Source organism: Argiope bruennichi, chromosome 4 (assembly GCF_947563725.1).
Source record: "Argiope bruennichi chromosome 4, qqArgBrue1.1, whole genome shotgun sequence".
NCBI lineage: Eukaryota > Metazoa > Arthropoda > Arachnida > Araneae > Araneidae > Argiope > Argiope bruennichi.
The window spans coordinates 31,955,950-31,970,874 of record NC_079154.1 but is presented as its reverse complement, the minus strand read 5'-3'; the positions used below and the strand labels follow the sequence as shown (position 1 = coordinate 31,970,874).

The 14,925-nt window shown below is 29.3% G+C and overlaps 1 protein-coding gene across 1 annotated transcript in view; it reads right to left on the bottom strand.

Moving 5' to 3' along the window:
- Window positions 1-4,793: 4,793 nt before the first annotated feature.
- Window positions 4,794-14,925, bottom strand: part of LOC129966920 (neuronal acetylcholine receptor subunit alpha-10-like) — a 640,729-nt gene continuing 630,597 nt past the window's right edge. Inside the window, exon 8 of the mRNA XM_056081538.1 lies at window positions 4,794-5,222. Coding sequence (XP_055937513.1) covers window positions 4,794-5,222 — 429 coding nt within the window. The remainder of the gene's footprint in view (window positions 5,223-14,925) is intronic.

The following is a 14,925-nucleotide window of genomic DNA, read 5'->3' as shown; positions in this document are numbered from 1 at the left end:
TATTTTATTTGAAAGAATACATAAATTTACTTTTTGAAAAGCTATTTACTAAAAGTTTTATAACTAAAAAAAGTTATATTAGCACAACTTACATGGTGTTTCCAAAACGTTATTAAAAGAATAAACAATATTCATAAAGTAAATAATTTTCACTTTGAGAATCGCATTGTTTGTGTTTTTAAACTATATTTCATATTTTTTTACGATACTCCAATTAGGTTTATTTTTGAAGTGGAAATGAAATTAAGTCTTGTATAAAATATTAGAACCAGGCCATCTATTATTTTGAATTGATGTTATGGAATTTCTTTTGATTAATAAACTTCTATGAAATTATCACCAGATTAAGAATATTTTGTAATGAAGTGATTTAGGAAGAAACATCTTACCATGTAAAGTAGGAAATTTTGAAGACAAAAACATCCAAATAGTCATTTTTAACCTAAATGAAAAGAAATAATATGCTAAAATCTAATCTAGAGATTACTTTGAATTATTGATTTAGAATGAATTGTTTCCTTTATGGATATGTTTATAATTAGTTTTTTTGTTGTATTTCATCAAATATCTATCTAAATATAGTAATTTTGGTTGATTTAAACAAATTCCTACATTGATTTAAACCTTTTAATATGCATGGAATAAAGCTTCAATTTGCTGAAATTCAAAACAACAAATGGTTGCTATGGAAACAGAAAAAATCCTCTTACCGATTTTCAAACCTTATCAAAGTATCATTTATTAACTGTATTTACCTGAACATTATCAGGCATAAATATTAAAAAAAATTTTATCCGTCCTTTCCATTACTATATAATTTGTAGTTATTTTTTAGTTCGATAAAAATGAACAAGCTGAAGATATAATTTATTATACGTTAATTCTAGTTTTGTGTGTTCCATCTTAACTCATAGAAAGTGGTTGATATTACAACAAAATATTTCGCTATTTAATTTACACGATTTTTCTGATGGATTGATCATATTTTAAAATGTTTTTAAATAAGTTGAAATTTTATATAAATGCATTATATATTAATGATTTAACAGCCAGGAAATTTAATATTCTAGGAGAACAAGCTGGTTGCCAAAGGCGGCTAGTAATATATGAAATCAAGCCTTCGTTTTCTCTAATCATCTAGTTTCTTAATGGATCTGATTCGTTGAAAACTTAAGATGATACATTTCTAATTATTTGATGTTAATTTTACAGATGTCATCGATTATTTACCTGAAATAACATTGTGCTGGAGCATGATAAAGCTGATAATATTGTTAAAATTATAAATAATCTCAAAAATACAATTTGCCTTTAATTATCGGATTAATGTCACTAACTTTCTGAGACAGTTTTACCTCTGGCGTTAATTATAACTTTCTTAAACGTTAAAAAAAGATAAGATATGATATTTTGGAATAATCAATAACGGTTCAGTATGATAAATTTAGCTAATTTAACCTTAAGATTTAAAACTTGGTGTCTCAAGGCATGTATCAGTTCTGAAACACGTTCAAACTCTTTAACAAAAAACCTACAGCCCTCTTTCGTTTCCTGAAACAATTCCATTGTAAAAGCAACGATAGGCGAATTACTTCTGTAGGCGATAGCAGGAAAATTACTCTAGTTCCTTGCGAAAACAGTGAAGGACCGAATTAATTACTACTGTAGGCGATTTAGATGTAGATAGTAGCTCTTTTAGCGATGTAGCAAAATTTTAATTAAAATCATCAACAACATTTCAAGCGTTTTCTAACAGTGCCATTGTTTTTCCCGGTCTTTTATAAGATCAGTAATATCCTTGTTTCCTTCAGGTTTCTAAAATATGGTTGGTTATCTTTAAATATTACGGAAGGTAGGCAAGGTATTTGTAGCCTTATTTTGTTATAATTATGACAAGGTAATTTGAAAGACATACAAATTAAACATAAAATTATTCTAATTTTAATTTAATATTTCCATTAAAAATGATAAATAAATATTTCCATTCAAATGATAAATATTTCCATTTAAATGATAAATAAACATTTCCATTCAAATGATAAATAAATATTTCCATTTAAATGATAAATAAACATTTCCATTCAAATGATAAATAAATATTTCCATTTAAATGATAAATAAACATTTCCATTCAAATGATAAATAAACATTTCCATTTAAATGATAAATAAACATTTCCGTTTAAATGATAAATAAACATTTCCATTTAAATGATAAATAAACATTTCCATTTAAATGATAAATAAACATTTCCATTCAAATGATAAATATTTCCATTTAAATGATAAATAAACATTTCCATTTAAATGATAAATAAACATTTCCATTTAAATGATAAATAAACATTTCCATTCAAATGATAAATATTTCCATTTAAATGATAAATAAACATTTCCAATCAAATCATAAACATTTCCATTTAAATGATAAACATTTTCCTTCAACTGATAAATAAACATTTTCATTCAAATGATAACTAAACATTTCCATTCAAATCATAAACATCTCCATTCAAATGATAAATAAACATTTCCATTCAAATGATAAATAAACATTTCCATTCAAATGATAAATAAACATTTCCATTCAAATGATAAATAAACATTTCCATTCAAATGATATATATATGATAAATTCTGGAACATCCGATTTTTTATCAATTTATTTAATAGAGATTTATCGAATATATCTCTAGAGCTTTTAAGAGAATTTTATTTTCAAATTTATTAATATAAAATTGTAAGAACAAATATTCTTTCGGATGTGCTTTTCGGATTTGAGTTTTTCATTCTATATAATAAATTTTAATCCCGTTCGAAATAAAAGAATGTGGACACTTTTTTTAGAAATTCTGGAGAAATTAAAGAAAATATTGATTAAAATCATAATTCTTTAATTTTTTTATTATAAATATTTGCTTTTTTTTTTAAGGAAGCTCTTTTTATACATTCTCTCTCTCAAAAAAGCTCTTTTGCTCTTTTTATACATTCATCAAATAAATCAATAAATTTTCATCGTATCCAAATATTTATCCGAAATGTCTCTCGCTCTCGTTGATTTAGTTTTTTTTGTGCAAGTATTAGAAATGGGCATAAAATGCCGTTATTATAAGCATATTTATTTATTGTTTATTGCTTTGTATTGAAATAATGATTTTTTTAAAAAAAACTCTAATTTTAACTGTAACGCTATAATGTGGATTTTTTTTATTTACCGAAAATATTTGAGGAAACAACTTTATCGCAGTTACAAAGAAAACAATTCTTTATTCTTTTCCTATTTTATTTCGAAATAAACTTCCAAAAACAAGATGGAGAAACAAACAAACATTGTAATGTTCTGGGTTTGACAGATCCTATTCCATCATTTTTAAATTAATATAATTAAAATTCGAATAAAATTTAAATATTTTAATTGTGAGCACCATAATATGAAGAAAAATTTAATTCAGCATGCTTTTTGAAAGAATTTTAGAATTTCTCTAAATGTTGGATTCTCTATTAATTATGCCAAATATAAGTGAATATAATATCAGATTTATAAAAGTTTCATGAATTTCAAGTTTTTAAATGTTGCACTGTATGTTTTTGGTTTTGGATCCTACAAAGTATTCAAAAAATAAATATAGAAAAATTTAAAAAAAGTGAATTAAAGTGTCTCAGACAATTTTTATAATATGACATCTATAAATATTATGCTTTTTTGATTTTTCGGAAACAAATACTAAAAGAGGAATTTTTTTTTTGAAATTTTCAGACTAATTCTTCGCCATATCTATTAATAGAACAACAAATACTTATACAAAAGGTTAATGCTCTTATTTCTCTGATCTGATACTTTTTCGAATACGAAGTAAAAAAAGAGAAAATATCGTAACTGTTAAAAAAATAATAAAAAAATCGAATTCGAAATTTTGTCGAATATTCACTTTTGGGATTTTCCCCACATATTTAAATTGGCGATCGCAATTCAGAAGAAAAATTTCTATTCTAAATCATTCTTATCTTCACATGCACGATTGATTCGACAACAGGTGTTTAAGTTGAAAAATCGGGTTTTCAAACGACTTCGGTGGGTATATTATACAGGTAATTTTTTTGCCGATTTCAGTATTGAAAATACAATATAACGTTTCTTATTGAAATTTCAAAACGCTTCATACAAACGCAAAGCATATAGGAATATATTTCTAAATAAGATATTAAGATTGAGGAAATTATTATATTATCTGTTTTACACATCATTGATTTTTTCCTTTTATACTTTTACGAGGAAATCTCCCTAAGATAATAATAAATCCATTTCAAAATTATTATTTATTAATCCTCATTTTTAAGTAGAACAATAAAGAAATTTCAATTAGAAAACTATTTCTACGTTACAGATCAACTACTAACAGTTTCTACTACTATTTATATATGTATATATACCGTATCCTTAACTGTACATAGTTAAAATACTCGATATTTTCTTTTATGAAGAACGAATATAGATATTTAAATTAATTAACATTCATAATAATACCTATAGCATTAAAATAACGAACTGAAATCAAACAGTACATGCATCTAAATTCATGGCGATACACCATTTTTTAAATCCATATTAGAAATTCTACTCAACGACATTTTAGAGCAATACATCCTTTAAGGAATCCAGAAAAGTGTTTATTAGATCGTTTGACAGATTAAAGCACTTTCGCGTGGACGTTTCTAAAATACAAGTTCACTCTGGTCAAGGTCATTAGCGATGACCTTGCTCCTAGTTTCATAAAGATCAGAATTTGTGGCGTTTTATGTGAACTGAAGGCCTCTTCTGTGCAAGGGTACGATGACCAGGAAGGAGAGCGAAGACACCACAGTGACTACGAAGAATATCCAGAAGAGAATGCGGTCGATGACAAGAGCCATTTGCCTCCATTCATCGATGACCCTGATCCTGTGGTCTTCTTGTTCCTGCCTGTACAGCAGATACTGCAGCGTCCTTAATATCTCTGCCTGTATTCTAGTCCCACTTGAGCTGCCTGTGCAGCCGCTGCCAGGGGAAGAACCGTTGACTTGAGACTTGCTTGATGGAACTCCATGGGAACGACGCTTGTTGGAAGAATGGTCGCCAACATTGTGGCCACTGCTACATACGATGGGCTCGTTGCAGGTGAGCTCTGAATTCATCTCTTTCAGCTCTTCGTGCAGACTGTCGATAGTCAATCGGAAAGATTCGCCCTAAGAAAAGGAAATTTATCACATTAATATATTAAAGGTCAATTTATTCATGTTCAATATCTCCTTCGTTAGAATAGGAAGATTCATTTCAAATATATATTTGAGGAAATAATTATATATTAACTGGATAAAAAGACGTGCATATTTAATTGCAATTGCAGCAACAGAGTGAGAATATTAAAACATTAAAATTATGGAATATATTTGTAATGGAAATAGATCCCTTTCAGCCGAAGAAAACAGAATTCTAATGGCAATACAGAAGAAAAATATAACAACACAAATACATAGGCTAAATATTAATAATAGATAAGAACAATAAAAATGCAAATAGTAGATAACAATAACCAGCGAGAGTGATCTCTCAGAACTTTCTCCAGCATTCTCTAATAAACGTATCATGATAGAGAACGCCTTACATGGCACTGACGTACGATAGTTACGAAATATTAACTTTTGGAGTGAATTTTTATTAAATCTATCATGTTATCCTTGGCGAGTTATTTGGCGAGTTATCCCTGGCATGCGGTTAATAGTGTCCGAAAATCCTATTTGTATTTTGGATAGTTTTTCTCAGTCGATTGAAACAAAAATTTGGCACAGGGCTATGCTCATTGCCATAAAATGACATTCCAAGTTTGATAAACAGGGTGATCAAGAAATAACAGGAGGTGTTCGGAGCCCTGTAGCGTGTTATGTATAGGACGAAATATGACAAAATGTGGTCACCATACACATTAAAGTATGCTGTTTCGATTTATGAAGGAAAAAATTAGTACCAAAAAAAGACGACAGTGAAAATTCTGGCGCTGCAATCGGAAACTTCATTATGTAATTTGTATGTACGGGTACTATGTGACACGATATCGAGGATAAAAGGAAGGGTTGCTGGAATTTAAGTCATTGTGCAAGAATTCGGCCGTAGATGACGTTGTCACTACGTGAACGTGTCTTATTTGTCAAGCTGTTTTATCAGCGGAATGAAAATGCCAGTGCTGTTCTTGGTGAATACCGGTGGTTAAAACAGTTACGTACAGGACCGATGACCATAACTAACTTACGAAGAATGATAGAAAGTTTTGAATCAACAGGAATCCTTGGTGTGCAACCAGGTCGAGGACTATTTCTGGTTATGGGGCTGCTTGAAAGGTATTGTGTATCACGAATTTGTTCCTGATATTCCTACTTTAAAAGAACAAATAGCATTACATGTCAGACGAATAAATGTCGATATGCTGCGAGCCACCGTCGAAAACCTCGTATATCATATGCAATTGAACATCAGGATGGTGATCGCCTTGAGTCAAATTTACAAGTTGCTATAATAAACGTTTTTCATTGGTGTTTGGTGTGTTGTTATTTATTGTTTCCATTAGCAGTTATGAATTCATTTTTCTCACATTATGCGCTTGCAGCGCCAGGATTTTCCCTATCGGCGTTTTTCGGTACTAATTTATTTTTATTGATAACTCGAAACCACATACTTTAATGTGTATGGTGGCCAAATTCTGTTATATTTCGTCCAGTACATAACACGCTACAGGAATCCGAACACCTCCTGTTATTTATTGATCGCCCTGTATTTGTGTTTTTGAATTATTGTTTACATGTTTCTGAAAGTACAAACCGACAGACGGTCAACCTCTCGTTGAATGTGGTTCAAATTTTATAGGTGTCTACATTATAAATGTTAAATCTGTGTACAAAATTGTATCCATCTAGGTCTTTTCGTTTTGCAGTTAACGAGTCAACTTGCATTCGAACAGCCGTACAGACGGGTTTTATCTGAACAGATTTTACTCAAAATTTGGCACAAATCTGCAAATGAGGTGCAAAAGACCGTGTAACAAATTTCAACCGTTTAACTCAAAGCTGTTTGGGTTATCTTTGTTATATCTAGACATGTTATCTTTGTTATCTAGACATTTTCCAAAAATAGGTCTTTCTAACTCAAGGAGGCCTAAAACGTTGTCACATGTCAAAATCTCGAGTTTGAATTTTTTGCGAATACTATACTTTTTCTATACTGCATACATATACGAGTAAGTAAAAAAACAACAACAAAACAAAAATAAGTAAGTATGAAAAAATATATATATAACATTAAATAAATCCATCAATCATTTAAGTATGATTGATTCTTGTGGACATTTTAAACTATGTTCCGTATACCAATTATAACCAACTCATCTCAATAAAGTTTAAAATACTCAAAATATTAAAATGCTCCGCAAAGTATATTTGTCCAAAATACTTTTATATTTTGGATAATCAAAGATATATTGTTGAGTTTACTAGTATTTTAGAAAATATTTCTTCGACAGTCATAGTTTGGATTGTGGAAGATATATTTTTTATGACATATAACACCTGCAAAGAAGAATGTCATAACATCTGCTTCGATGATAATTTAAAATATCAAGAATATTCTAGAATGTTTTCGAATATTAATAAATTTGGAAAGTTAATCAATAAAGAAGTGTCTAGAATAATTTAAAATTTCCAAAAAAATTCTGAATATTCTTGAACATTATCGAATTTAGAAATGGCCTAGAACATCATAAAACTTTTTGATGATTCGAGAACATTATACGTATTCTAAATTATTCTGTGGCATTCTGGAAATATTTTAATTAAAAGTAATTCCTGGAACTATGTCGCCATCGTTCCAGAGATTAAATATCCACTGTGGTTTGATGTAGGAAACTTTTGTTGCTAAACAAACAATAACTTCTATCAGAATTATCAAACTTTCTCATAAGGTAAAAAGAATAATAATTCTGTAGTAATAATATGTATTTCTGATTATTTTTTCTCATCTGGTATGAAAATCTAGCATATCCGATTCAAATGTAAAATGAAAATCCCTGAAAGTATTCATGAATGTGACAAAAATTTCAATTTTTTTTCCTTATTCTAAGCATAAAAAATTGAGAAAAATAGTATTGCTTGTTAAACGGCGATTAGAATACTTAAATGATTAGTTAAACAAAGTTCTAAAGGAGTAGATTAATTCGAATTCTCTTTAGAAACTTTAATTTATTCATTCTCTAAAGAGACACTTTAATGTCTCTTAGGTTTTCAAAATTGAATAGTTAATTATTTCCCAAATAAGCTGAGCATCAATCAATTAACTTCACTCTTGAAGGTGTTGCCAGTTTATTATGAAATAAATATTAATCTTAACTATGTCCATGGGGAATTTTAATCAGTGACACAAATTCTCATTTTAGTTATGAAATGAAGCGATTTGCAAGATTTAAATTTATATTGAAATTGTCTGTGTTATAATGTTATCGGAATAAGATATTTCTGATATTCTTACTTAGCTCCGTTTGGCTGGTTCTAGAATTATTATTGTCACAAATTTTTAACGTTGTTTCCCGGCGCATTAAGTCTCCTGATAAGAAAGCTATTTTTACAGATATAGTAATTGCAGCTGAAAGAATGTTAAGTTGCAGAATCTCAGCTTTGGCAATAAACTTGGCGATAATTTGGCAAGGAATTTTGTGATAAAAATGAAGGACCCAGAATATTTGAGAATCTTGGCGATATCTTCTTTATGATTCTATTTCCAGTGATTCTTCTAGAGATTTCTTTGTCTTGTAAAGGAAACCATAAATAGACGGAGACAAAGCTGAAAGTCAATATGGAGTCTATTAGAAATGATGAGAGTCAGTTAAGTTGAGCTCAAGCAAGTAATTGAGCGAGTTCTCTCTAAGTTCTTTGTACAAATACGCTTATTAGTTACCAATTTTCTGCTTGAGAACTGCTGTTTATTGCAAGTGCTGTTTTGTGGTTTTTTTTCTGTGATTTGATATTGCGAGTTCGTGGGTTCGTGTAGAATAATGTATCTTTATTGGTTATTGAACCTTTAAGGCTCAACTTACCGCTTCCTGATAAACTTAATATAATTTTTTTTATATATAACGACTTAATGAATTTCTTATCGATATTAGTTTTGTTTTCGTTATTTTTTTTCTGACTTTAATAGATTTTCAAAAATACTTTTCAACATTCACTTTTTTGCTGTTTAGGTAATTGCATTTATTACTACATGCATTGCAACGATATTAAAAGAAACATTTTTAATATCGTTCAATATCGTAATTAAGAGCATAATTTATAAAGTAATATAGACAAATAAATTCTAAAATATTACGTTACGATGTTTCAAACTAAACATTTGAATCTTTATTAATGTTTTACACATTAGATCTAGCATTTCATGTTTAATAGTTTCTTACACTAAAGGAAATGGATTTTGATATTAATTTATTACAAAATTTGCTTAGTTTCTTAAGAAACCAAGATTCCATTTCTGTCTAAATGAAGAACTTCTCACTTTTTTTAACGAGAGTGCACAATTTATAGGTGTGATTAATATACGAATTTATATCCATATCTGTTTCGCTCGCTAAAAATTGCATTTGTATTACAAAACATTAGAAAGGCATATTTCTGACAATCCTTCTCAATGAAATGTGATTACGCATTGTTTGGATAAGACTACTTGGAAATAAAGCATCAGAAATATTCTGAATATTTAATAAAATCATTTAGTATGCAATAGAACTATAGACCATTAATTTTTGAAGGAAACATATATTAGTAGGACACTAAGGAAATATACTTTTGTTGTAGGATTTAGACTTGTACGGCTCAACACATGTAATAACAATGAATATAGCTTAAGTGAATACAGTTAAATAAAGAATACCACTGAGGATTGAAAGAAAAAGGATAATTCTTTATTCATTCTGCGGATGATATCTGACAATATTTGGCTAGCAATTTTTTGGAAATATACCCCAGCTTATTTGTATAGAGTATTATCATATCAATTCAGTCATGGGGGAACATTAACTATTTTCAATACCGGCAAGAAATACGTTTTTATACTTGTGCAATGATTGGAAGACATAGATGTTTAAATAACTAAAACATCTTTGAAGGATAACCAAACTATAAATGCAATAGTAGTTTGACAATAAAACTGAATATCAGTATTTAGAATAACAAGAATAATTAAAAAGAGTTTCAAGAATTTCCAAGAATAACCAGACTACAAATTCAATAGCTGTTTAGAAATAAAATTGAAATTTTGTTATTAGTATTTAAAATGACAACAATTAAAAAATTAATGTATACAAGTGGTTTATCAAAATAATGAAAACACCTTAGATTTATAAAGAATCCTTTATTAGTATGGTGTAGGACCGCCTTTAGCGTGTAATATAGCTTGGATTCGCCTAGGAATCGATTCATACAAGTGTTAAATAGTGTTTAGAGGAATATTTTACCATTATTCCTGGAGATATTCTGAAAGTTCTGGGAGAGATGCCGGTAGAGGATATCGATTCCGTATTGAACACTCTAAAATAGACCATAACAGTTTAATTATATTGAGGTCGGGTGACTGTGCGGGCTAAGACTGATGTTTAACTTCATCCTTGTGCCCATCAAATTTTGATTGGACAAGTCTCGCTGTATGGATAGGTGCATTATCATCCTGGAGAATTCCCTCTCTTGCACGAAACAAGGTTTGCATCATAAGATGGACTGGTCAACTAAAATTTCTCTATATTTCTTCCCAGTGATCCTTCCTTTCAGGGTTACTATTGATCCAGCAGAAAACCAAGACACGGCTGCCCATATCATGACAGATCTACTTCCATGCTTGGAAGTTGGAAGGAGACAATCCCGATCATATGCTTGTGCAGATTTCCTACAAACTGCACCCGTTATGTTGTAGGGAAAAGTATGAAACACGATTCGTGAGACTATATTACATTCTTCCACTTATCAATCGATCAGGTTTTGTGAGTGTGACAGCATTATAGATGTCGTTTACCATTGACATCTGTGACAAATACTTGGGAATTGCTGCTCTGCCATAAATGTCCCGTTTATGAAGGTGCCTTCTAACTGTAATCACTGACACTGGTGCATCCAGATGGGTATTGAGCTCTGCGGTCACTTTTGTTGCAGTTGTTCGCTTTTTAGATATTACAATCCGCTTCAATACCCCTCTTTCACTGAGTTTCTCTTTCCACCCACTATTTTGCTTTGCCAAGCTTGTCTTGCCCCGCTGTGTGTATGCTGTCACGACTTTAGACACCGTACCTCTAGAAACGCCTAAGAGTTGGGATGTTTCAGTCACACTTGCACCAGCTCTCGCACAATCTGGCCTCTTTGAAAATCTGAGAGGTCCGACATTATACGCTTTTGAAAAAAAATTCCAAGAATTACAGAACTTCAATAAAGTTAACACATACTAACAAAATATATACGTTGCTATTTATAAAAAAACTGGTGGCTATTCTTACATTTTAAAGCTTACGAAGAGCATTCAAAAATGTTTCTTTTATTCACAGGTGTTTCCATTATTTTGATAACCACCTATATATATAAAATATACGCATTGCAATGATATTAGAAAAAACATTTTGAATATCGCTTAATACCGCAGTTAAGAATATATTTTATGAAATAGCATAGACAAATTCTAAAATATGTTACGATATTTTAAACTAGTCGCTCAAATCTCCTTTAATTTTTTTGTAATCAGATCTGTTCTAAAAATAACTACTAATCTACAACTACAAACTACTAAATTAAATAACATTAATGCGCTAAAAATAACACACGTTTTCTTTCTCTCCTTCTTCAAAAATATGGAATTGGTGCCAAAAAAATCATAAAAGAGCGAATTGCAAATATATTATATAAATTATATTCTGAGTGAAATAGGAATTTAATAACAATCTTAACTAATTATTATTTTCAAGGAATGTGATTTCTTATTATGGGTATTGATTGACTTAATTTCTTTATCACATTTAAAAAAATATTTCTAGTTTTACGCCTTTTGTTTTGACCTCCAGATTTTTGATAATTTTTTTTATACTTTTTATTTATCATCAAGAATTACTCATTTTTTACGTTCCTCTATTAATGTTTTTTTTGTTATTTACAAAGATTTACTGGTCTAGATTTCTTAAGTTCACAATGAAATAAAATCCTCAAGTTCATATTTATAGACTTTTATGAATTCTTATGTTTAAATTACGTCAATCAGTTCGAATGGAGATGGGATGTAGGGATTAAAGAATAATACAAGCAACAAATTATAATAAGTGCAAATATAAATACATTCAATTGAACTTTTCTGATTTCAAAAGAAGTAATAAAGTTTAATAAAGTTCTTTGAAAATGTTATTTCTGTAGGATAATCTGTAAAAAATATTAAAATCCAAAACGGCGTCTCGTATAGGCAGAAAAGTAGCATGTACAATAATAAAATATCTATGCTAAATTTATCGAGACAGGTTCTAGCACCTGCGTGGGCAAAATAAAGAAGTTATAAAAATAATTAAAAAATACAGGAGGTCGGCCGATAAATCCCATTAGAAAACTATACGCTTTACCGTAATAAAAACACAGGAAAAAATTTCATGGAATCATCTATAAAATTGGTGAAGATATTTGCGATTAAAATTATGAATTTTTCGTGATTTGAAAAAGGGTTAGTCCTAAATTGAAAAATACATTCTTCGGCATTTTCAGACAGTGTTTCAATTTTACAGATTCCATGAAATTTTTTTCCTGCGTTTTTATTATGGTATACCACACATTTTTTTGTAACTGGACTTTTTTGAAAAATCTTTATTCTTTGTGTTATTTTTTTAATTTCCTCATTTCGCCGCTAGAAACGCTGTAATCTGTCTCAATAAATTTTGCATAGTCACTTTGCAATATTACATGCTACTCTCCTGGGTATAGGGCTTAAATGAATTTTATCGATAAAATTTCATACTATATATATATATATATATATATATATATATATATATATATATATATATATATATATAATATATACTAGCCGCCTTTGGCGACCAGCCGGTTCGCCAATCTTAATGTTCGCTAAATTATTGCATATAAATTTATGCAATTCCTACTTTAATAGCTTCTTCATCAAAATATTTTAAAACTTCAAATTTTGATAGTCATATAATTCACTCATAATATTATAAAGGCCTTCAGTCAGAACGTGATATGTATCTCTCTCATTTTCTGTTAGCACCCGTAGAATTTATACTATAAATTAAAGTGGAAAGGATTCATCTGCAATTAATATAATAATATTTTTTACTGAAACAAAGTACTTTTTTGTAATATGATTACTGAAAACAGTCACTGAGTGTTTAAACTTTATGGGCACTAAAGAATATCTTTCTTAATTTATGTAATATTTCAAGAATTTGACAACAAAATTTTCTCAGATTCATCATGACCAGATCGATTAATTAACAATGTTTAGTTTTAAATGCATCAAACACTAAGAAAATAAAACGAATCGTTTAAAATAATCGGTTGAAAACATGTTAAAAAAAACTACTTAAAAAACGATATACTTAAAACTATAAGCATATACAAAACAGTATAAAACTAACATAAAAACAATTTAATTACAAAAGCATGCAACTAAACTAAAAATAATTTAAATCATCCGTTGATAATGGTTGTCATGTCAACAATCAGAACACAATGCGCATGAGTGAATTTTCAACGCCAGTTAAGGTAACGCAAATGCGTGAGTTTTTCTACGCCGGTTGGGGTAACGCTATGCAGATTAGAAATTTTTAATTTCCTTTATTCTGTTTTATTTTAATTCAAAAGTACTTCAGAATGAATCTGAAAGATCGATTAATGAACAATGTTTAATTTTAAATGCATCAAACATTAAGAAAATAAATAGAATCATTACAAATAATCAGCCAAAAAATCTTAAGTCTAGTCTCATGACTGTTGGGAAAAAAAACTGAAGCCGTACTCATTTGGCGGTGGGGAAAATGAAGATTTTTTTGGCGGGAAAGTTAGTTTTTAATTAATAATTAAAATTCTAATTAAAAATTCAAAAAAAGGGCTATTCTATCTTTTAAGTTAGATAAAACTGCACACGGTGTGCAAATTTGATTAAAATCGGTTTAGTAGTTTAGAAGTCCATCGCGGACAAACAACGTGACACGTAATTTATATATATATATAATGATATTTTAAACTCTGATTTCGATTCTAATCAATTTACAAAGTTTTATCTTAATTTAGCCCATATCAAAGTCATTCTAAAATATTCTTAATTTAGCTCTTATTTCCTGACCCGATTCAACTGTTTCTACTTAATTAATTCAAGAGAAGCTTTGTAAAAATGCTTACATTTGTATTTTCAGACGCTCCGCTTGAAGGAATAGAAAAATGTCCAGAAAGCAAATTCTTTTTAAAAGATCCCTATGTTTCCCTTACTTATGATTGACATGCATCAGAAATCCCTATCAGAATCTTAATAATATATTAGCACTGTAAAATAATATTTTCCCCATTAATATCTCATGTTATATAAGACGAGGGATAATTTATTTCTCGCTTCTTCTCCACTTCTGCTTTTGTGTCGCGCAGAGAGCGGACGTGCCTTGTCCGCACCTTCTTGTAAATAAATCATGCCTCCAGGAGAGAATAAAATAAACTTAAACAATTTGAAGTCTCTTCACTGCCTGTCGCACCTGCATTCTACTTCCCATAAAATAATGCTTATATATATGTCCAGTTTGACCAAAGTAAATTTTATAATCTATTAAAGGCAAATTCGAATTCATCGCCAACAAACCGGAAACATATTGATAAAGTCTTCTGAAGAATC